We start from the raw sequence: 23,177 nt of genomic DNA on the forward strand, positions 1-23,177 counted from the left end.
GTGCGTGGGCAAGTAAGCTATGCAGTGTGCAAAAACCGCAGGCTCTCTTTTTGCTTTAATTGTTTGTGTGTTTGTGGCTGTAGCTGCTGTCAGTTTGTGTTGTCTGCTCTGGTGACGCTGCATGATGCTGTGTCCTCTTCTTCTGGTTAATTGTATGTTTGTAACTGATAATCAGACTGCAGATGTCTATAGAAAAGGAATTTATTGGTGGTTTGGACATAAAGGATCAATGGTGCAGCTCACACTCGGAGGAAAGACATGGTGTTGCTCCTCTAGTGCATCAGTTGACATGATGATACACTTATTTTTGTAGCCTAAAGGCGTTCTTCTTTGAGTCAATAATTCCACCATATACTGTAACATTATCATTATCATGATCCCACTTTTGAGCAAGTAATCTAGCGCTCTTTCCAGACAGACAGACAGATGACGGTGATTGAAAATGATTTATTAGGCCCATATGCGAGGAAGCGGTAATTAAAGCATGTTTTCACCCTGAAGCTACTGTACACTGTAGTAAGTGCTAACAAATATGACAGATGTTGTTGATAGTGGCACTTTAAGACAATTGAAACAGATATTACATGTTTTTTTCTCTCGGTCTGAAACTTAAACCGCCACATCTGTTGATGCCTGTGTGGCCTCATCACTAGCTGCTCAGCCTTTAGTCATCCACGACAGAGTACTGATTCATAATAAATTCTGGTTAGAAGAGCACCAGTGGAGAATGAGAGATTCATTGGATATTCAGCTTGATATTTCCCAGAATTCTTATGAATGTGACTTTTTCCCCCCTGGTAAACGTACAAGATTCATTTAACAAAGCGCAGTCAGAGCCACCGCAGTGTACGTGAGATGATTTCTATTCTGATTGGAGGACAGGGATGAGATTGAGGTTAATTAGAATATAGTGAGTCATTTGCTATATCCTGCAAGGAACAGCCTGTGATACACACACACACACACACACACACACACACAGAAACACAGAGAATATTTTGTGTAAAAAAACATAGATATGACCAAGCTTCAGTCTCAAGTCACATACTGTCACAGTTCACCTACATTAGACATCAGGTAAGCCTGTTGCTGAGGTAGTGAAATGGTCGATTGCAGATATTGATCGGCCGACCAAGCATATGTGTGCGTGTTTTTCCTGACAGACTCTCCATCTCTCTGCAATCAGCACAAGCTGCAGCTCCCAGGTGGTTGTGTGTCAGTGAAACCGAGAGTGAGACTCTTATTTTAGATGTTTCACTCTTTTGCATCACTCACACACAGCTGATGTTCGACATCTCTGGAGGAACTGCACCGCACAGCAAAAAACAAAACAAAAATATCTTTCTCTTAGTTAGTTTCTTCCTTAATACTCCCATCTCTGTTTCTTTCAAACACACACAATTAAACAAACATGTTTGCAAGTAGATCTCTTTCAGGTCTTGCAGCAAAAATCCTTCGAGTGGTCCTGGTGTTTGGAGAGTGGAGGCGATACAAATTGAAACATCTGTGTGTGAAATGTATTGCCACGTTTAGCCCAGAGGCAGAGCAATTGAACATAGTGAACAGATTGGTTGCTATATTTGGCTGTGCTGAAGAGCACTTCATTGTCTTATGTGCTGCAGTGCCCCCTCCGGGCCAATATTTGCAAATGCGGAATTAGAGGAAAAGATGAGATGAAGATTTTCCATCGCTATGTCTAAAATGCAAACATTATTCCTGCTCCTTTGTCTGTGGCTTTTAAAGTTTAAAGAGTTGTCCTCATGCAAGTCTGTGTTCTTATAATTAAAATAAACTTTAGAGCACCTTCTTTACAAAACAGAGAGGATGGAAGTGAAATAATAAACAATGATGAGTTCATTTTTGAGAAGTGTGTTGGTGTACCTTACTTGGAAATTCTCTAAAAAATAAAAAATAATGAGACAATACACAATATTGGCACAATAATTTACATTTATTGCCCAAATTTACATTTTACAATTCATAAAGTTCCAGGTAGAAATACAATTTTAATACATACAATATATAAAAGTTAACTTTCTACAGTGATATAACAATATAAATGAAGTAAGTGAGATCAAATAGTATATATTCTGTATAAATGAAGAAAACAACAACAATAATAATAATAATAATAATAATAATAATAATAATAATAATAATAACAATAAAGGCTCAGAGTCTCTCTCAGCGTGTTTGCCAGCTGCCTCTCTGTCTGGGTAAGAATCTCATGCTGAGATGTTCGGCCTCTTGCTGATGCTCTACAGGCTGCTGGGACAGGTTGTTGGTCTGTGGGAGGCAGTCCAGGGTCAAGCCCATATGAGGGCAAACAGAGTACTGGGAGAGAAGTGTTACCAGGATGGATTTCATCATCACCATGGCGATGTGCTTACCAACACAGGAGCGAGGGCCTGAACCGAATGGCTGGAAGTAACGGCGAGGAGCCTGGAACAGAAAGAAGACAGATGAGAGAGGTAGTTAGAGCACCTCAACACTTTTGTATAATAAATAAATACTCATGAATTAAAGACAAAAGCAACTTTAGGTGTTATTTGCTACAAATTTGACAACTCAGATAATGATGTTTGATCAGGTTTGACAATGGCAATATAAGCAAACAACCCACCAATGATCATCAGATTCTAATTTAAATGTCGCTAAACACAGATTGTCATGCAGAAGCAAAGTTTTTATCCAAGACCTGCCCACTCTCAAACAAGTGAGAATAGCAAAGAAATGCAGAAATCTCAAATACTTACATTTTTTTCAAAGTTTTCCAGACTGAATTCGTTGGGCTTGTGGAAAAACTCTGTCCGGTGCATGTGTCCGGTGTTCAGGATGATATTCGTGCCCTTCGGTACCCTGTAGCCGTCAATGATGTCATCAGACAGGGCTCGACGCATGGTGAAGTCCACCACAGGATGGAAACGCAAGCATTCGTTGATGAAACTCTCCAGGACCTGCAACTTCTGAAGGTCCCCGTTCTGAAGCTGTCTCTCACCTGCAGCGAGACAATAACAAATAATAGAAATATCATTATTATTATGCAACTGAGTATATGACAAACTGTTATTTTGCTTACATGCAGAGTATTGTGTTATCTCATACTCTACCATTGGTACACAGCTCTCAATCTGTACTATATTTTATCAGTCTCTAAGTCTTCCGGCTACTTACCTACAACTGTGTCTATCTCCTCCAGCAGCTGCAGCTCGACACCTGGATGCTGCTTTAGGAGCAGCAACATGAAGAAGAGGCTGATGGACAGAGTGTCTGGTGCTGCGATCACCATCTCCAACACACACTGCCTCACATTCTCTGCAGACAGCTCACCATGGTTCTGAACACACACACACACACACACACACACACACACACACACATCACAAATGTGAATAAGCCGACTGGCAGAATAATAAAAATGTATTCCACTAGAGGATTTCTGACATTTAGGCTGGAGAAAGTGCTCAAAGGACTGCAAGAATTGAGGGGAAACAGGACAAAAGGCTTTTCTTTGAAGCTGAATTTGCACAAAATAAACTGCAGCAATTGAATTCTCAGACTGACCTGTGCGAATATGAGCTCTGCTGTGAAGTTGATGTTGTCCAGTTTATCAGCCTGCTCCATATCTTTCCTCTTCTGCTCTACCAGACTCTTTATGGCATCTTGCAGCTCCTGGCTGTGAGATAACAGATATATCACATGATTCTAAAAAAAGCCAAACAACTTAAAGGTGGGCTTATGTATGAAGAAGCCTGATAATATGAATTATAAAATGATAGGATGACTTACGCTGCTGTCTTGTGCCTCTGGTGAATCCAGGCAAACTTGAAGTAAATGTCTGGTTTGATCAGCACAGTCTGCCATGTGTCAAAATACTTCTGAATCTTCAGCAGCAGCTCTTTCTCTGGACACAGAGTGAACACAATGTGTATCAAGAACACAGCCTGGTAGTAAGATAACTACGCTGTGTCTGACCTGACTCAGACTATGTATGTTTGATCCATTTTTACAGACAAATTTACAAGTTGCGAGATATAAATAAGGTGATTTATGCACGCCTACTCACCGCTCACAGGTACGTCCAAGAAGAGTCTGTTGGAGATGTCGACGACGGTGCAGCGCAGCAAACTGAGGACGTCCACATGATCCAAACTGTCCAGGTGGTCCAGGTGAGTCTGCGTGGAGGAGACGCAAACCTCCATTGTCTGCTGCAAGCCTGGACCTGTCAGAGCTGGAAATCAGAGTTTTTTATTTTTTTTTATTTTTTACAATATTTAGTCTCTGAAATCACTGAATAAATCGATCACACAGAAAGTCTGCGAGGCTGATTAAAGATTCAAATGTTACCTTTGGTGAAGTAGGTGCGTATCTTTTTCCACAGAGTTAAATTGTTGTTAAATATGATGCCACTCTCATTCATCCCGAGGCAGCTGAGTCCCTCCTTGCTTCCAAAACGTGAAGTATAATGTCCGTTTTTTAGTACGTGGTGGACAGCTGATGCCCTTATGGTTAAAAACAAAACAGATAATAAATCTAATCTCGGATTGACTGTTTAGTAACTTTATTCATCAGCATTAACAAAGATAACAAACCTGCTGAGTATGAGGGTCTCTTCTCCATTGATCCAGACTCTGACAATGTCTCCATACTTGTTGTTGTAGTAGTTGCTGGCTGTGCCTATACCAGTCCAGATGAATCTCAAATATGTTAAAAGCGGGCCCAAACCCAGACAGAAAGACGGACCTGTTGTGGTAAATACAATAAATGTATTTCAGTGCAAATACACAATAAAATAGCAGCATCACAAAGACCTGAAGTGAGCATACCTGGTACAGTTTTCTTGTCTGTGTGGCTCCAGGCAACCAGCAGCAGACAGACGAGCAGTATCAGGGTTCTGGTTGCCATGGAGATGCCCGGTGATCCCACTGCAGTGGCATTGGGGGGCATGGAGACCAGTTCTGTCACCATGGCGTCCAAACGTACAGGATTCATCGCCCGTTCACAAGCAGAGATCAGATCCATAAGAAGGCAGATTTAAAACAACCTTCACACGGCCTCACAAACCCCAAAACGACCTCTCGGTAATGAAAGCTGACTCAACAATCGGAGCTTTCTCTTTATATGTGGACTGAGCTGGTTACGAGCCAGGTCAGGACATAGCAAAAGCCACAACAGAAGAGGAAGATGTAAACAATACACTTCTAACCTTGAGGGGTTGGAGTTGTGCCCATATCCTTGAGTCTACCAGACTGAGTTCACTGTGTACATGTAATGCAATCCACCGTTGAAGCTTTTATCCTTTCTATCTTGTACTTGACATTTTGGAGATGAGATGCAAGCTTTGCTACTCCTTTGAACATCAAAAGAAACCAATTGGAAATCCTACAAAAGAGCACTTGTCCTATGAACATCTGTGTTATCAATATTATTGTTTTCACTAAAGAGAAGATAGATATGGGGAATCTGGAATTAAATGCTGCTTTTGAAAATGTTCACTGCCACCGCAATCTCTTTAAAAGTTCAGGTTACTTTTAAAGAGATCAATTTAAGGGATTATTTATAATTATACATACAGTTTTTGTGATCACTCACAGATTCATCCATCAGACTACCAGTAGATGGAGAAGCAGAGCTGCGAGGCATTAAACAGCGTGTTTAAATTTACTCCAACATGATAAAGTTACCATATCATATAGAGCACACTGAGTATTATGAGGCAATAATGATTCAAACACAAATTATAAATAAAGTCTATAGATGAAGCCAGGAAATGATCTGGTTGCACAGCAGACATTTTGACTGCTGCAGTGAGACAAACAGGGAAGAACGGTAACGACGTCTCAGTTTCATTAAGTGTCACAGAAACAGTGACAGTGAACCAGCAAACACAATAACATGTCCTCCCCTACGTGGACTGTAGCTATCATTAAACCACGTCAAAGTGTCTGCTGTGCAACCACTCCACTGGGTTGATGTATTATATAAGACATGGGTTTATATAATTGCCACCATAACTATGGAAATTTCAACAGTAAAATTAGTTTTAGACCCAAAACCATTAAACTTGATTATTTTCAGGCCAAGAAAGTGAAGAGATAAACCAATCCAATCCACTTTATTTATATAGCACGATTTATAGCAAGCACAAGAACAACAAAATAACAAAATAAAACACAATAAATAACACAATAGAAACACAATAAAAAACATGAAGTAGATAATAGAAAGATAAAAAAACAATAAAATAAAATAAATAAAAAGCACAAATAAAAGATAAACGTATATATTTATATTAAAAGTCTCTTGTAACATATATACATATCCATTATAAACAATCAGACCTCCCCTCCCAAAAAAAAGAAAAAAAACTAAACTAAGCAAATATGTTTGTTTCATTTTTACTAATAATTACTCTTACTTAGGCCTTTATTGCATGTTGCTTCGAATTTATTTATTTATTTATTTGCATACACATTAAACTGCTTAAAATGAAAAAGACACTTGTAAACAACAATCAACAACAATAAAAACAAAGAAATGAGTGAAGAATATAGTTCATATTGGCCATGTCTCTGTTCCATCCTCTCTATTATTATATGAATGAATCCCAAACTTCTATAAACTACAAACTCTTCTACTCTTGACTTTTAAGTCCATATGGATTTATTTTATTTTATTTTCCAATTTGTGACAAAGCCAACGCTGTTTGGCTTTATCTCCGCCGCCGTGCCATTTGCTCATTTTGTATAAAGGATTCTGTGAATTCACTCACCGCCCACACTCGAGTCCAAGAATGCGAATTGTTCAAATGGTCGACTGTCTGCTGAGGCCCAGCCTTGATAAATGCCCTGTATGATGGACCTAGATTGTTCCGCATGATTAGGCAGACCCCACCCCCCAACACCACCACCACCACCACCATTTCTCCCGAAAACAGATGTTAATGTAACCTTGTCTCTGGGCTCTGTTGTTGTGGTCAACCACATCTTTGTCTCCGCCGCATGTGTAGGGAGTTGTCTAGAAGTGACAAACAAGATTGATTGAACACTAAAGAAAAGAAGAAACTAAATGTCAGAATATGCACAATGCTGGAAGAGAATTTTTATATCCTACAACTTATACATCATTAATCTGTTAATATATGTTTTGCTAATACAGGAATTTCCACATGTATCCTGACAACTGTTGGACGAGTATGACAGAAAAAGTTAACATGGGATCATCAAAGACAAAGAGACATAATGACAGCTAGAAGATGAACCACTTCTCTCACAACACTTGGTTACACATAGTTATGGAATAAAAACAGTAAACTTGTTTTCTTTGGTGTATTCTTTTAATCTTTATGACATAACGTTGCTGAATTGTGGGCTAATAATAATATATCTTTTAAACGTGTGAAATGTCAGATAACTGTGAAGAAAATCTCTTTGAAACAAAGGGAAGAGTCGAAAGGGAGGATACAGTTTGTAGGAAGACATGTCAGCTCATCTGGCTGTCCTTGGCCTGTAGCAGTAAGATGGACACAAAGAGTATAAGAGCAGCTGCACCTCAGAAAGAAAACAGACCCAGAAAAGGCCAGACACCAGCGGTCGGAGGATTTTCAGGGATGTGGACATATTCACACCACATGGTTCATGTTAATGGATCTGGAGCACAGTGAATGGCAGACAGCAAATAGAATGAACTCAGTGCTCTTAGGACTGTACGTGCATACACATCTGCACATCTGTCCAACAACTGGCTATCAGTGACCTACAGCCTCAGGCAGGAGCCCACAGAACATGCATGTGATTGTGTGTACACACAATAGTTATGTGGGGCATAACATGGCTGAAAGAGCGTGCACATCAGGTCAGCTACATGACTCACCAGAGAGGCCGGTTAACAGACCTATTGAAACACTTTATTGTTTCTGAAGTAATTACAGAAGAAAAGTTAGAAAAGTTAGAAAAAAAAAAACACACAGTACCAATTACCTATCAAAGTGAAGGATGCTTCAAATGCCCCGAGCTGATATGTTTTGAGCTAAACTGTCATTTTTCTGTTGTAGTGTCGCTTGTCTGGCCCAAATCGAAGCGATAGAAATGGGTCATCAGTCGCAGTTGGTGGTTGGAAGCTGTGAGGATGTGACAAGGACTCAGCGCCTAGGAGGAGATATGAATAGAAGATACAGGAGTTGGATAAGAGAAGTCATGAAGCAGTGAAAACTACAGCCTGATGATGTTATTGCACTTTGAGGTCATGTATTTTTTATTTTATTTAAGATTATAACAAAAAATCCAAGTACATAAACATCTATGACCAGTCAGTTTGTCTGGTGTAATGCATGCTTTCATTTGTTATGTATGTGAGTGCTTTCATGCGTATATCATACATATGTGCATGTCTGTGTGTGTGTGTGCGTGTGTGTGTTGTGATGTCAGTCTGCCCACGGCGGCGCAGTAGAATGGGTTGTGCTGAATTTAAATCAGGTGACTGAACAGGCGGGGGTTTCTTCCCAGACAAACCCAGGAGATTGTGTAATGCCCACTCCTACATTACTGGTTTGAATGTGCATATACACACACACACACACACACACACACACACACACACACACAAACACAGCCCCTTCTCCACTTGGCGAACAACACAACAAGCACTGTATTTACCAGTCTGCCTTCAGATAGACCACCCGGGTGGAGCACGGACACTGAAGCTGACTGGACCTTGAATTCTGGACAGGACCTTGAATTTCAGCAAAGGACTTCCTTCATGTTGGATTAGTTTAGCTTTAGTTGGTTTGATTAGATTTTTGGTGGCAGCATCTTGGGCCACAAGGTCATAAAATTTGGACTTTCTCTGTCCATCCTTTTCTATTCACTGCTGTGCCGGAATTAAATTCCTCCGTGAATGCTGAGGTTGGTGGGTGACCCCCAGAAGAGAGGAAGTGAAGTGGTAACCATGTGGATCCCGACCCCCAGCATGACTCTCCCTCAGCGGGTGGTGCTGTATGGGACGTGTGTTGTGGCATTGATGAACTCCGTGGGCCTTCTGGTGCTCCTGGTCCAGCAGAATCAGCAACGTACCTGGCTGGAGCAGACAGATGCAAGGCTGACAGAGGTGGAGCAGAGCTCTGTGGTTGAGTTCCTCCAGGAGGTGCCAAGAGGAGCGGCTGGGATGCGAAAGAGTGCAGGAGAGGACCCGCAGTACCAGTACCAATACCAGTACTCCAGGAATAAGAGAAGTCAACAGCTGGAGAAGGGGCTGATGCAGGAGCTTCACCACGGGGAGGGAGAGGAGCACCATCAGCAGGAGGTCAGCCAGGAAGTGGGAGAGGAGATGGAGAAGAAGATGAAGCATGATCTGAAGCACAAGCACCGACACAGCCAGAGTTACCACAAGGCTCATGTGCAGGACGACATGATGATGATGATGACTTACTCCATGGTCCCGGTGAGATGAAACACCTGCTGATGGATTGCATATGAGAGAGAGAGTGATGGAGTACAGGCAAATACCTTTATGAATACTGTACATTTACTGTGCATATACTGTGCATTTTATGCTTCTAACCACAACCTTTAAGAGCAAAATATGAATATGTTTTACTTCACATTTATTTGACAGCTTTGGAGATCATGTTTCTACATACAAATCATGATCAGTTCATGAAGTATGATGCATTATTTCTAAAGACTAAACAGCCTCACCGTATTTAGAACAATACAGAAAATGTTTCTTATATGATAATGAAAATAAAAATAAAAACAACCTTAATGCACATTCTGCTGCATGACTACTTTAACCTTTGATCTTTTAAGTTTATTTTGTTGATAATTTTACTATTTTGGATATTATTTATGTATCATAAATGGAATATTTTATAGTGGTGTGGCTTAGGTAAAGGATCTGAATACTTTCTCCACAAGTGGTGATTTTATTCCAGCCCTGTGGCTGAAATTTAATACATCGCATCTAAGTATTTAAGTTATATTTTGATATTTTTTCTTTCTCTTCAGATCAAATTGTTGATTGACATTTGCAACAGCACCAAGGGAGTCTGCATAGCTGGTATATCTCATACTCTACATATACATTTTAAACTACTCAAAATATGACTTTATAGTATCTAATATCCTCAAATCTTCTGTTGCAGGACCTCCAGGACCGCCTGGTAAGTGAACCCTAAATTCTGGATTTCTGGATTTAAATTTAAAATCTAGCCGTGATGTCTCCTTTGTGCTTTAGTGACCCATATCTTTGCTGAACGTGTTTTCCACTCAGCCCAAGGTGAAGATTTTTTGTGTTACTTGTAGGTTTGCCTGGTGTGGATGGTATGCCCGGCCACAATGGGACTGATGGAGTGAATGGACTGCCTGGGGCTGATGGGAAAAAAGGAAAGAAAGGTAAGGAAGACTCTATTCTGCTTTTACTCGCCGTCCATTTTTTATTAACACCTCAGGCGATGCTGGCCATTTGAGTGAAGAATTACTGGTACAATGTAACAGTCAAAGGGCTGAGTGTAACCTGGGGTTAAAAATACCAAAATAAAAGTCACCTAAAAAGACACAAAGTCAAAATATACCAACACACTGTCCATCCATCCATGTATCATGATGATGTCAGATTATATTCACTGTGGATTCTGCCTGTAATTCACAAATGACTGAAGAGGTTGGAACAGCTGCCTTTCTGTCACATTCTCAGAAAATATTATTCATCTCTGCGGTTTTGGGCTCCGGCTAAATGAACCAGAAATATTCTCCCACTTCAACTCTTTTCTCCTCCACAGTGGATGGCATGATTCACCCGAACAAGTCAATGGAATAATTCATGGTTTTAACAATAGGGAAAAGTGTATTGAGTTTATGAATGCAGTCTTAGAGCTATTTTCCATAATGTCCTCCTTCGGGGCCGCCAGGTGACAAAGGAGACCCGGGTGAACGAGGAGAGCGTGGAGAGTCCGGTCTGCCTGGAGAGAATGGACAGCCATCTAATGATGTCATTATCGAGGGCAAGTAGAGTTTCAATTTTAACTTGGATGTTAAGACATCAGCTCTGGTCAAAGTGAATGTGCTTCTTTTTTTTTTATACCCAGAGGTTTTAGATCCTTTCTTCTTTGTACAGGGCCTCCTGGTCCTCCTGGTCCTCCGGGACCTCCTGGGCTCATGGGCCCTCCCGGACCTCCTGGGCCTCAGGGACCTCCCAGAACAAGGCACCACAGAGCCAACCTTCAGGCTGCTCAGACTATGGGTATGAGGCTTTTGTTGAATGATATAAGACATTAACTGTTGGAAGATGGAAAGTTAATTCTTTACTTTGGAAATTGTTTAGTTTTGTTCATGATCTTCCTCAGCAGAAATAAAAGGACTCTTCATCTAAGTCCTTAAAAGTGTTCAGAAAGCTACTTTAAGAAAAAAAGACATTTAAACGTGTAACTACAACTCCATAAAATCTAGTCTACTCCATCTGCTGAGGAAGGGTCACGTGATATGATTAAAAGCTCCAGAACAGCTACTACACAAACCTCACGGTGACAATGTTTTGTCTATCAGGGCTGTTACAGGCAATCCCAAATGATGAAACATCATTGCTAAAGGAGGCCATGAAACTACATTTGAAGCCTGCTAAGAAGAACGGTATGTTTTCAGTAGAGCTTCGTCTGCATGTATAATATTGTGCTGTGTGGTAGAGATGTAATCATCTAAGCTTGTTGCTTGTTTTGTTTCTCTGCAGAGTGCCTGATTAAATCTCTGATCAACCCCAGGAACATGACAAAGATGGAGACCACATTCGGAGCATGGATGAAAGACACCGCTCGGCTGAACGATGAGCGAATATGGGTGGCAGAACACTTTTCTGGTAGGGACTATCAAGCATGGATAGAAAATATCTTGGAATTCAAACGCAGGTCAAGTTTTATGTGTCGAAGCAATGCAGACATTTTGTTCTCTCGCAGGTCGTATGGTGAAGGCGTATAATAGCATCGGCTCCTTTCAGAACGGCAGCAGTGACATGGTGGACGTTAGAAAGTTCTACCAAGGCTGCGGCCACGCTGTTCACAACGGCTCCTTCTATTATCACATCGCCGGCACATCCAACATTGCCAAGTAAGCAGACGGATGCAGAGCTTTGCTCCTGTTTCCATTTATCCCATTGCCTCTGGTAAACAACTTGCTGCTCGTTTGTTCACAGATATGACTTTCAAACCAGGAGGCTTCACACTCTTCCTATAAACAACGCTTTGTACCACAACTTCGGCTACCTGCTCCACAACTCCAAGACCTACTTCAAAATGGCAGCAGATGAGAACGGCTTGTGGCTGATCTTTGCCTCAAGTGTGGATGAGAGCATCATGGTGGGCCAGCTTGACCAGAAGACCTTCTCTATCACCTCCTACATAAACACCACCTACCCACGCACCAAGGCGGGTAATGCCTTCATCGCCTGTGGAGTCCTGTATGTCACAGACACCAAAGACACCAGAGTCACCTTCGCTTACGACCTGCTGAAGGGTAAACCGGTCAATGTGACCTTTGATTTGAGGCCTCCGGGTGGTGTGCTGGCGATGCTTTCCTACAGCCCCAAAGACAGACACCTGTACGTGTGGGACCACAGCTACGTCAGGCTCTACGTCGTCCACTTCATCTCTGATGAGTGAGAAACTTACTGTCTGAACGTGACAGACAACAAGCAGACATGACTATTACATAGTGAGAGTAAGAAACGATTTACCCCATCTTTGGAAATTGGTATAAAAATATTTAGATTTTCAACTTTATTGTCCAGTAGAGCGTTCCTGTCAGATGAAGCTGGAATTATTATTTTTTTAAAATCACTGTCAATTGTCAAAAATAATTACTGCTGTATTTATTTGTGATGTACATGTGAGATTTCAGAGGTACTAATGGTGTGAACTTCTTTTTTTATCATTTTGTATCAAACAATTTACACAAATTGAACTTATAACTCAACTTTTGTGTATGTTTGTGTTGTAAGTTGTTAAGATTATTTAGCGTATTTGCATGGCAGTTTATCTTTTATGTATTTTTATATAGATGTACATGTCATACCACCTGACATCGTGTCCATAATAGACAGTCCACCTGCCGGCGTATGAATGGAGTAGCGTCGTCTCCGGTTGATTATTCCACTTGAGAGAAAAAAGAAACAGCGCCAAAATCACCCTGATGAAATAAAAAGAATTTATTCACTTTACAAAGGTAAAACTCTGATGATGACCTGTTCTCTCACACACCTCCAGGCTCAAGTGCCCCTAGTAAGCGTCTACCCATGATATTGGCTTCTTTTGCATTATTACATGCACACGCACATACACACCAGACACCAGTAGGACCATCGGTAAAACACTTAAGATACATACAGTACACATAGTGGGCAGAAAGAGGGAGAGAAACACAAATCTCTTTAATAAATACCATACATACACTTAACAAAAGTTACAACTAATCCAGCTGGTATGATACAAACCAAAAATAAAGAAATGCTTTCATGTTTGTACAAGCTGTTGTGGTATTTCATATATATATATATTTATATTTATATTTATATAATTTATATATTAAAACTATTTCAAACGTTTTACTACTAGGCCAAATAAAGCCAGACATTCATTTGTATATAACAGTTTCTTCTTCAATAACCTATTTATTTGAAATAAACATTTAGTGTCTCCAGAATTTGAGTGCAAATATCTATTCCTTATGGATGAAACGGTAAAAACAACTAGCGAGGTAACACACACTTACATACAGTAGACTGTGTTGCACATCTCCCAGTCAGATACAGTAAAACCCCTTACATTCCTAAAATAAAAGGCAATAAGTTAAATAGTTTTACAAAGGAATGGTCAAACAAACAAACAAACATAAATTATTTAAATAAAAAACAAACAAAAAAAACAACAAAAAAACAAATTCAAGAATATCTTGTGCAAAACCAGAAGTGAACCTTTGTGTTTCTGCTCTGGGTGGGTGGGCGTTCAGGTTTGGACCAGACAGATGGAAACATTGAAATCACGGTCACAGGAATAAAACACATCATCTTCCAAACAGGAATGTTCTAGCAGTGAGTCTGCCGCACAAACAGGCATTTGAGGGCAGGTGGGCGGGCAGGCGTACAGATGGCAGACACAGCAGAGTGAACACGCACTCCAGGAGACCAAAGCCGGGCCCGGGGCCGAGCCCAAACCCGGAGAGGCCCGAGTGAGTGATGGGCAGCCAGTGAAATGGGGAGTGGGGACGGTGGGGACGGTGGTTAGGGCGGGGGGGGGTGTCACTATAGGAGCAATGCACCATCAACTCTTCCGTAAGGGCTGAGAAAAGCCGGGCAAAAAGGCAGAGGGTGTGGGGTGGGGAGGGCAAAACCATTGAAACAAAATGCAGATTCCAACAACTCGATTCACACCGGAAACCACTGACTTAATAACAAACCACAGTGCTGGTTACAGTAGATGCTAAGAGATTTCAGCTGTGGGCACAAAATGACGACAGTTACACACTTTTAAAATTTTTGCTTGAGCACTTTTACAGAGCACTATCAATAGACCTGTGATTGCACCGCGTAACGAGAACAGGACATGCATAGCTTCCCTATGGACACACTCTAAGAGTAGAGATTCTTCAATAAAATTACAATAAATCTAGCTTTAAAATCAAGTATGATACCTTTTGCTTGTAACTTTTGCTTTCAGCCTTTGGGGAAAAAAAATGTTTGCAGCTCCGTTTCTCATTCTGGATATGATTTACATGGACTGTAAACCCATGAACACTGCACACTCTGAAAGAGGCCAAAAGCGTGGTGATCTTTTGACTGGCTCTTCCCCTTCAGTTACACTATTAATACCTAGCGAGTGTTACATAAGCTTTTTGTGTTTTTTTTCTTTTCTGTCTCTTTCTTCTTTGGACCCTCGGAAGTGGAAGTAACTGTTACAGGACGTCGACCAAGCTGCTGGGGATATTGTAGCGGTCGGGGAGGACCCTCATCTTCAGGGTTCCGTCAGCTCCGCAGGTGAAGATGCGATTACCGGGCCGCGTCTCCACCTGCATGACACCGGCGCCAATGTTACGGAAGATGGACTGCTTGGCATGCTCGGTGCTGAAAGAATGCATGAGCCCGTGGCCGGCTAACTTCCAAACCTGGAGAGAGAGAAAGCGGAGGAAGAGAGGGGATGGAACAGGAGTTAAATTTGTGTGACACATACTCAGTTGTGAGAAAAGCAAGAGTCAAAGGAAAATGATCTTGGCAATCGTCCTGAAACTACGTCTTTCTGGAACAACGTTACATCCGTTAAAAACACTCTCCAACCAACAGGTGTGTTTAAATTTGCATCAGACATGTGGTTGAAGAAGCAACCGTGGTGAATCATTTTTGCGATGACTCATAATTAATATCAGTGAGTCATATAATATCTCCTGTCAACAGCTGCTTCATATGGATTTGAAAAAGCCTGCACCTACAGATCATTAAATCTCTGCAGCCACCTGAAGGCAGCAGAACAGATGTGTTGATAAATCGGCAGCCTTTGATTTAGGCCCTGACCGTCCGCTGGGTTTTAGCTTCATTAAATCATATGCAAGCCACACCAGGCAAGTCGGACATGACCGTCTGTTTGGTTGTTTGTGCAGGAGGGGAAGTTGGATTAACGGGATAATTAATAACATAAGTCATGACCTCCTTTCCAACTTATTCTTCACTGTTCGTAAAGGTCATCCAGGTCATCAGAAGGGTTAAATCTGGAGAACTAGACTTGGTTATAGATCCGTGAAGAAGTTTTTGATTTAACACTTTTCAAAAGATTCATTCATTGGTATATGCATTACTTGCCTGATAGCAATAAATGAGCAATAAATGTCATCTACCCACTCAGGGCTGTCTGTGTTTCGGTGTCAGTGAATGAGTGACGAAGCATGAATCACCTTCATGTTGCCCTCAGCGGAGCCAGTAACGAAGAAGTCCTCAAAGGCATCCAGTGCAAGCGCCTTGATGGCTGAGTCATGGGCCTGGAAAGTGTGGAGCAGCTGCCTCTGGCGGATGTCGAACACGCACACAAAGCCCTTTCTGCCCCCAGTGATCAGCAGCTGCTGTTTAGGAGCGTACTGCAGCACAGTGGCCCCGTTCTCATGGCAGGGGAACGCTGAAAAGGGGGTGGGTGGGATGAAATGTTGTATTGGATCACAGAACATCTTGATATACGGAGGAAAGTCATAAAAAAAAAAAGGATTGTTTGGAGCATTGCTTACCATGGACCATGGTATTGCTAGGTGAAATCAGAGTATCCCACAGGCAAACATTTCTGTGGGAAAAAATGAAGCAAGCATAATATTAGTCCGTCCTTACCAACAGAGAAAGATTCATGTTTAATCTGTGGTTTAATAGTGGTACCTGTTATCATTGGACTGTCCAGCTGTGGCGATGAGGCTGGAGGACGTGATGAAGGCAAAATCGCCACAAGTCTTAGTGTGACACTGCCAACTCTGTCGGCAGAAACGGGACAAGTCATTCATTTGAATGATTTACATTTATTATAGGTCTGACGATGTGTCTGTATGTCTGTGCGCCTGGGTGCTGAATAAGCAGGTGACCTCACCAGGTAGGGTTTGGGGTTGGAGGATGTCTGGTTGACCTGCCAGAGACTGAGGAAGCCCTCTCCGTCAGCAACTCCACACTACGAGAAAAGCACAGCGCTATCAGAACAATCTCACCCAATAGACAAAACACAGGCGTTGCCTTCTGTGTGTGTGTGTGTGTGTGTGTGTAACTTTGTGTGTACGTTTACCTTATTGCCTTGAGAGTTAAAATAGAGGCGGGTGACTCGAGCGTTGCCTGCTTGTCTGAAGCAAATGAGCTGCTGAGGTCTGTTCCATTCAAACATTCTCACACTACCGTCCTGAGCCCCCGTCATGTCTGATGGACACACACACAGACAGACAGAGAGAGAGGAAAGAAGAGAAATGAATCAAAAGATGATCAAAATTAAGCCTGTATACACGCTACACACGGCCTTCAGTGTGAGTACTTACAATACTGATAGATGGGATGGGATGTCATTCTCTTCACATTATTTAGATTTCTCTTCATAATCTGAAAAAACATTAAAAACACATGATCCAGAAATGTAATTTCATAGGTGAATCGTTCTTTGTCAGAGATTTGTTGTTTAAATAAAACACTTTATGATTGTGCAAACAAAACTACAGGATGTGACCATAAACATTTCAATAGTAACATGCTAAGTGACACTTTTACACATCAGTTAAACTTCAACTGATTTAATCAATTCTTCAACGTGGACGTTTCATATGTTAACGATCAATCGATAATTCATTGACTAATTGTTTATAGTGTTTACGTTTGCATATTTCAGTATGAGGGAGCCAACTTAAATATATGTGTGTAACCTAAATTATTATTCCCAGTCCTACAGTATTTATAAACACTCATCTGTTTTACACTTGTCTCTGTGTGGTGGTTCTTTGCTGATGAATAATGCAATGCTTTAAACTCAACGACCGTAAATAAATCTTTTAAATATTCAGTTTGCGGTGTACACTGTTTGTGTCACATGATATGCTGCACATCAGGAGTTCCACTGGGCATTAAATGTCTGGGAACTTAACAAACCCAAACCCAACTATAGACTTACGAAAACAGCTTTCGTGATCCTCTGAACCTGCATGACACACTCTGTCCTGTCTTTCTTGGTGTATCACCCTCAACATTTATCAACACGGCTGGGACATACAGAACCCTGACTGCGTGTAAGTGTGACGCAAATCTGTACCTTGGATCGCCGGCTGTGAGAGCTGCTGCTATCTGTGTTTATATGAGTCCATCTCTGTCATGCGAACACACCCCCTCTTTGTATCAGCCTCCATAGACTCAGCAGGCAGCTGTTTTGTCGGCATGGCTCAGTTTGCCTCGGCGTTGATAAGAATTCAAAATATAAACTAGTCTTGAAAATGTGCAGGGCCTGCAGACTGCAGAATTAAATCCTTGTAGTCAATTGTCTTTTTCACTTTTCTAAACTTTACTGAAGCATCTATTGTGGAGCACTCATATGAAATAAGACTGCAGAGTGAGGGCACATATTCTATGCCGCCTATGGGCTCCAAAAGTGAGCTCAGTTTCCCCCTGCTGACAATTCCTGTGAACTGCATACATTACTGCCTGGTTTGGCTGTGTTTGTGTACTGTGTATCTGTGTTTGCAGTGCCTGGAATCCGTACCACGCTGGCTCCCATGCTGGTCTGCCCACTGCCGAGCCATGGCATGGATGCAGAGACCGGCATCTGCGGTGGTGCAAAGGGGGCAGAGCTGGCCTGGGCAATGTTGGTATGAGAAGAACGGTGGTCTATGTCATCAGAGCTGCAAAACAAAACACAACCATAACGCGTCAACTGAGGATGTTTTAGAGAGATGTTTAAAACATGGACGAAGAGGCACAAAGAAGACGTTTTAATTACCACAGAAGGTGCAATTTAACACATGTTTGAAGATCATATTTGCCTAATTATAAAAGTACACCAGTAGGACAATACAGCCAAGAATGATTTATTATTATATCACATTTTTTTCATTACTTCCCAGCAGTATATAACAATAATTCATTATGGTATAATTAGTTAAATTACAGTACTGGCTAAAAAAAACAACGTTGTTACTGTCTGCATTTAGAGAATGTGTGTTTTTACAAACCCAGGTGTGGGTTGGACAAAATCTAAACTTGCTATTAATTGTGTGTGCAGGAGCAGTAAGGACTAAAATAATTCTATTTAAAGATGGACAAATATCTCACCTGCGCGACTCCTTATCAAAGTCTTCCCCTATCCAGGTGTAGGGCTGGACAGCAACCAGACTGGACACGTCCACCTCCTGAACGTCATGAGTGGAGGCCAACACTATCTCATTGGAGTTAGCCTGGAAACAGAGAGGAGCAAGGACGAGGGGGACAAAAAGGGATGAAAAGACAACATTAAAGGAAGATCTGAGATGTCCTTGTAAATTTAAGTGGAAGGTTGCTGGAGAGAATTAGGAAATTACCCTTTACCTGTAGTCAGTATCAGATTACGAATTTTTTACCAGGGAAACTTCGTAAAACAAAGTGCTTCCAGGTCATTTTAACACACGTACCTTATTGATGGCAAATGCCATGATTATATCAGACTCCTTGTGAATGATTTTAGCTTTGCCTCCTGGGTAGCCCAGATCTGCCTCCACCTAGAAAAGCCAAGCAAACACAATACATGAGGGGTCAATATACATACGAGCTACCAGTAGGGTGGCTACAGGGCCACTGAGTGAAAAGTTTACTCACTTTTTCTTATAAATATTGTGTAAATTTCTTTCTATGAGAAGTTGGGTGAAAAAATATTGACTTCCAAAACACTTTTGCTTTGGTCCATCAAGTTCACTTCAAAAAAATATTCCCACTTCATGTGAAGGTAGCGCTAAGTACGGCCACATTCACAGGGGGAGACAAGTAATCATAGGAGAATGTCACATACTGACAATTTTAACTGTTGATTTGGGATTTCCCCGGTCACAGCACTCTGCATGATTAGCAAGCCTCACACAGCCCTGACAGGTAGCATGCAAGTTAGTAGGTCTACTGTATGTGCCAACTCTCTTAAGGGGAGCTTTTTTTTTTTTTTTTGGGTCCAGCAGAATCAGTCCAGCTAGAGAGGAGAAAGGAGTGAGAAACACAGGGAGACGTGTTATTGGTAGGGATCGGATGTGAGGTTATGTGACTGGATGTCATAGGTGTTCCCAGTGAGAGGAAAAGATTAGACGTTAGATCTAAGCCTTAGAGCCTTGAGTGGATTTTATGCCAGAAAAAAAATAATTGCCAGAGCAGTCACTATAAGGCCAAGCTGGGGCGGAGACATGAAGAGCTTCAAGCAGTTTGGTGCTACCATTAACCAGAACCTGCAGACCTAAAACTACACTGGTGCACAATATTATTTTTTTAAAAAGTTTCATGCAGTTACTCCTTCAAGCTTGGCTTTGCAGTGACTCTCCCAGACAGACAGACGGACGGACAGACAGAGCCAGGGCCTGGGCTGGTACAGTAAATGATACTACCTTATAGGGACTGCTAGCTCCTGCTATGCAGTTTGGGCTTATACGGTCCATATGGTTCTCTACAGACTACACAACAACACACACAGAGGCAATATAGACACAGAACACACCAACACGGCACGACACAAAACACATGCACAAACACGGAAAAATAAAACATGGAATGAAAGGAAAATGTAAAAAAGGTTGACAGGATCTTTGATGTATACTTAATGATAAAATGTAAAAAAACAAACAAACAATACCTCATTAACATTGAGCTATAGTGATGTAGCATGATGAACGGAGATATAAACTATGGAAGTAATCTGGCTACTCCAGTAATTATAAGAGACTAGGCCTCTGGGATCAATTTTGGACTGGCTGATGGATAATACGTAGACTCTGTTTTCCATTCTTACTGGTAACCTACTGCAGACATGCTGTGCAAAAAGAGCTGAAGTAAAATTTAGATTTAAGATAAATACTGACTTGGCCCATATATAATGTCCTTGACTAATATGACACCTATAACACTGTGTCTGCAGTCTGCTACATGCTGTTTGATGCTGTATTATGTATCATTCACCTTCATTATGCGCTTTAAGCCACTTTTTTTTTTTTACAACACACACAGTCACAGCGTCTCTCATCTGGCACTATAGTTTAGTGATGGTAACTCAAGCCATTCAGAAAGGTAACTCTGTTTTACAGATGACATATGAACCATGAGTAGTTAAATCTGACACTGATCGTAACCTACTTTTAAAACTGTAATTCGCAAGAGAACGCGGTCTTATATTTGGTCCAACAGTAATTATATTGAGGGGAAGCGAACAAAAAACAAAACAAAAAAAATGAACTAACAGGACTTGTTAAATAAAACAATGGTGGGTTGAAACCTCATAAATAATGAACACTGAACTGAAGAAAGAACAAGCACAATGTTTAAATACATGTGGCCTGCTGACCTCGCTCTGCTTCCTTTTCTTAGTAAAAATGTAACGGATCAAAGTCTCCTGAAGAACTTCCTGTTTGACCAGGAAGTGCCAAAGACGCCGGGCTGGAAAGGACAGGTGGTTCTTTGTCCTGAAGGAAAAAATATGGACAAAAATTAATTGAATTGAAAGAAGTGAATAACAGTTAATTTGTTCTGTGTTGAGTGAAAAATATATTTTTATAGGAAATGAAAGAGGCAAATGATGCCAAAATAATTTTAATATTGTATGATCACAACTACTTTAACCATGTGGAACATTGAGTGCTGTAGTGTACTTAGATGTCAGTTAACTTATACAACACTACTTGTGCTTAAATGAAACTCAAAATACACAGCACCATCCCAAAATCCCAAAATATATGTTGAGATTTGCTGTTGTTGGCTCGAGGTTTCCTTCTGTTACTACTCAACAATGTAATTTGGTCTTGAGAGGACTTGAATTTCTAAAATTAAAATCGTTGCCAGGGTGATATTTGTGCGTGTGTCTGACATAACTTTGAAGATTTTCTTATATTTTATTGGTCTTGTTCGTGGGTGCATCATCTATGATTGATCTTTTTTTAAACGGATCGATTTGATATGCTCGTCGTCTTCTGGCACCCGTCTGACTTGTGTCTTTTTCATTTTGCATCTAAAACAAAATTCACTGTAAATAACAGTCTTATCCATGTTAAGATTGGCACAATCTATCCTGCATTTCAAAAGTACAATAAAATGCGGATTTTGTATAAAGTGTCAGCATTTTTCGCATGCTGCATATGCTTTTAATACTCACTTGAAGGGTGTGTTGTCTGGCTCCAGCATGGCCTTGTGTCGGAGTATGGCGGGGCCCCCTCCTGCGCTAAGGTCAGTAGGGTAAGTGTTGATGTAGTTGGGAGGCGGGCCGTCAAACTTGTTCATTCGCTCTTGCAGGAGCTGCTCCCAATTCTCTAAAGTCTTTAACATAGCGTTGCTGAGAGGAGAGGTGACCGGCAGCTCTGTGACACAAACACAAATATATATTTGTATACAGACAGCTGCAGCAATGAATTGTTTATATAAAATACATCACTGTATCTTAATAGTATAAATCTTATTTTATACTGTAAATTTAAGAAGCGTTTAGGATCAATGATGAGGTAAGTGTGTACCTGCGAAGTCGAGGCCAGTGAGAGGGAGGAAGTTCTTTACGTTGTGCTGAGCCAGTTTCACCATAACGAGACGGATCAGCGTCCAGCTACATATCACACAGATAGACACGCAGACTTCAAAATCTGAAGCACAGGCCACAAATTAGGTGGGGAAAAAAAACAAAAACAAAAGAGGATAAGCCCTACCTGTAGGAGTTAGGATCAGAGTGCTCTGTTATCTGGGTGTCAGAAAGGAAGGCGTCGTCGTCATCTTCATCATCCTCCGCACCGCTTTCGTCTGAGTCACACAGAGCGTTGCTGTCTGACAGTGGTAGGAAGGGCTGAGAGGGAGGAAACAATGATGGATAAATGAAAAAGGCAGATAGGGAGAGTATGAATCACCGATCTCATTAGTCAATCCCACATATGTAGAACTCACTTTGGCCACAAAGTAGTCCCACATGCTCAGCTCTGGGGGAATGAACTTCTCCCTGTATGCGGGTCTCTCTGTGGGCACAGGAGGCGGGGTGGCTGGTGTCTCCTTTACAGGGCGTCCAGGAACAAGCATCCTCATGTTGAACCTACGTCTGTATCGATCCACATCCTCCGCTGGGGGCTGGGGTGGAGCTACTGAGAATAACAAAGAGATAGTATCTTTCAAACACAATGAACTCTGATATGGTCGGTTTGCAGCAGACTGCAGTTTTGTACAAATGATGGAGGATAAGCTGAGACTCAGGGTCATTTTAAAGCCACAAGAAGGTCAAAAAAATAAGACCAGGGGGGAGGTGAACTGCATCCACACTCAACACAGAGCGCAGTATCACCGATTGATAGAGCTGAATTAGAAATGTTGAACCTTAAATCATGTCTAAAACGTGATTCTTGTCTTCCATCTAACTTTGAAACCTATGACTCTGGTGAGTCATAGCACATGGAAGACAATCGACACAGTCGGAAAAGAGAGACAAATGCACAAATACAAAACATTTAAGATGGAGG

The 23,177-nt window shown here is 41.3% G+C and overlaps 3 protein-coding genes across 13 annotated transcripts in view; 1 reads left to right on the plus strand and 2 right to left on the minus strand.

Moving 5' to 3' along the window:
* Positions 1–1,932: 1,932 nt before the first annotated feature.
* On the minus strand, positions 1,933–5,022 carry cyp19a1a (cytochrome P450, family 19, subfamily A, polypeptide 1a). The gene is given in 9 exon segments (NM_001303347.1): positions 1,933–2,442; positions 2,757–2,998; positions 3,175–3,337; positions 3,565–3,676; positions 3,790–3,904; positions 4,067–4,231; positions 4,348–4,502; positions 4,593–4,743; positions 4,827–5,022. Coding segments are annotated over 9 exon segments (1,557 nt in total). The 3' UTR covers positions 1,933–2,184.
* Positions 5,023–8,671: 3,649 nt separating this feature from the next.
* On the plus strand, positions 8,672–13,139 carry gldn (gliomedin). The gene is made up of 10 exons (XM_019265638.2): positions 8,672–9,438; positions 10,005–10,056; positions 10,142–10,159; positions 10,302–10,391; positions 10,907–10,999; positions 11,113–11,238; positions 11,541–11,624; positions 11,722–11,847; positions 11,945–12,095; positions 12,181–13,139. Exons 1-10 carry the CDS (start codon positions 8,896–8,898, stop codon positions 12,644–12,646), a joined length of 1,749 nt encoding a protein of 582 aa, XP_019121183.1. The 5' UTR covers positions 8,672–8,895; the 3' UTR covers positions 12,647–13,139.
* A 34-nt stretch (positions 13,140–13,173) lies between these two features.
* The window catches only part of dmxl2 (Dmx-like 2), a 36,003-nt gene continuing 25,999 nt past the window's right edge, over positions 13,174–23,177 (minus strand). For 7 of the 11 annotated variants that reach the window (XM_027281789.1, XM_027281788.1, XM_027281790.1 and 4 more), the window contains 16 exons: positions 22,615–22,805; positions 22,383–22,516; positions 22,197–22,282; positions 21,842–22,043; positions 21,038–21,155; positions 20,088–20,153; positions 19,137–19,223; positions 18,802–18,923; positions 18,233–18,371; positions 17,028–17,088; positions 16,784–16,911; positions 16,595–16,672; positions 16,390–16,481; positions 16,248–16,300; positions 15,924–16,141; positions 13,174–15,143 (listed from right to left, as the gene is read on the minus strand). In XM_027281789.1, coding sequence (XP_027137590.1) covers positions 14,934–15,143; positions 15,924–16,141; positions 16,248–16,300; positions 16,390–16,481; positions 16,595–16,672; positions 16,784–16,911; positions 17,028–17,088; positions 18,233–18,371; positions 18,802–18,923; positions 19,137–19,223; positions 20,088–20,153; positions 21,038–21,155; positions 21,842–22,043; positions 22,197–22,282; positions 22,383–22,516; positions 22,615–22,805 — 1,985 coding nt within the window. In that variant the 3' untranslated portion in view covers positions 13,174–14,933. The remainder of the gene's footprint in view (positions 15,144–15,923; positions 16,142–16,247; positions 16,301–16,389; positions 16,482–16,594; positions 16,673–16,783; positions 16,912–17,027; positions 17,089–18,232; positions 18,372–18,801; positions 18,924–19,136; positions 19,224–20,087; positions 20,154–21,037; positions 21,156–21,841; positions 22,044–22,196; positions 22,283–22,382; positions 22,517–22,614; positions 22,806–23,177) is intronic. The other 4 variants (XM_019265621.2, XM_019265592.2, XM_027281793.1 and 1 more) reach the window with 2 other exon arrangements.

Source organism: Larimichthys crocea, chromosome VIII, assembly GCF_000972845.2.
Source record: "Larimichthys crocea isolate SSNF chromosome VIII, L_crocea_2.0, whole genome shotgun sequence".
NCBI lineage: Eukaryota > Metazoa > Chordata > Actinopteri > Sciaenidae > Larimichthys > Larimichthys crocea.

Bases quoted from the DNA above. Each gene is read 5' to 3' on its own strand.
- gldn (XM_019265638.2), top strand. From the start codon at position 8,896: ATGCTGAGGTTGGTGGGTGACCCCCAGAAGAGAGGAAGTGAAGTGGTA. The intron at 11,000-11,112 runs GCAAGTAGAGTT...TTCTTTGTACAG, and splicing joins TAATGATGTCATTATCGAGG to GGCCTCCTGGTCCTCCTGGT. The intron at 11,625-11,721 runs GTATGTTTTCAG...GTTTCTCTGCAG, and splicing joins GAAGCCTGCTAAGAAGAACG to AGTGCCTGATTAAATCTCTG.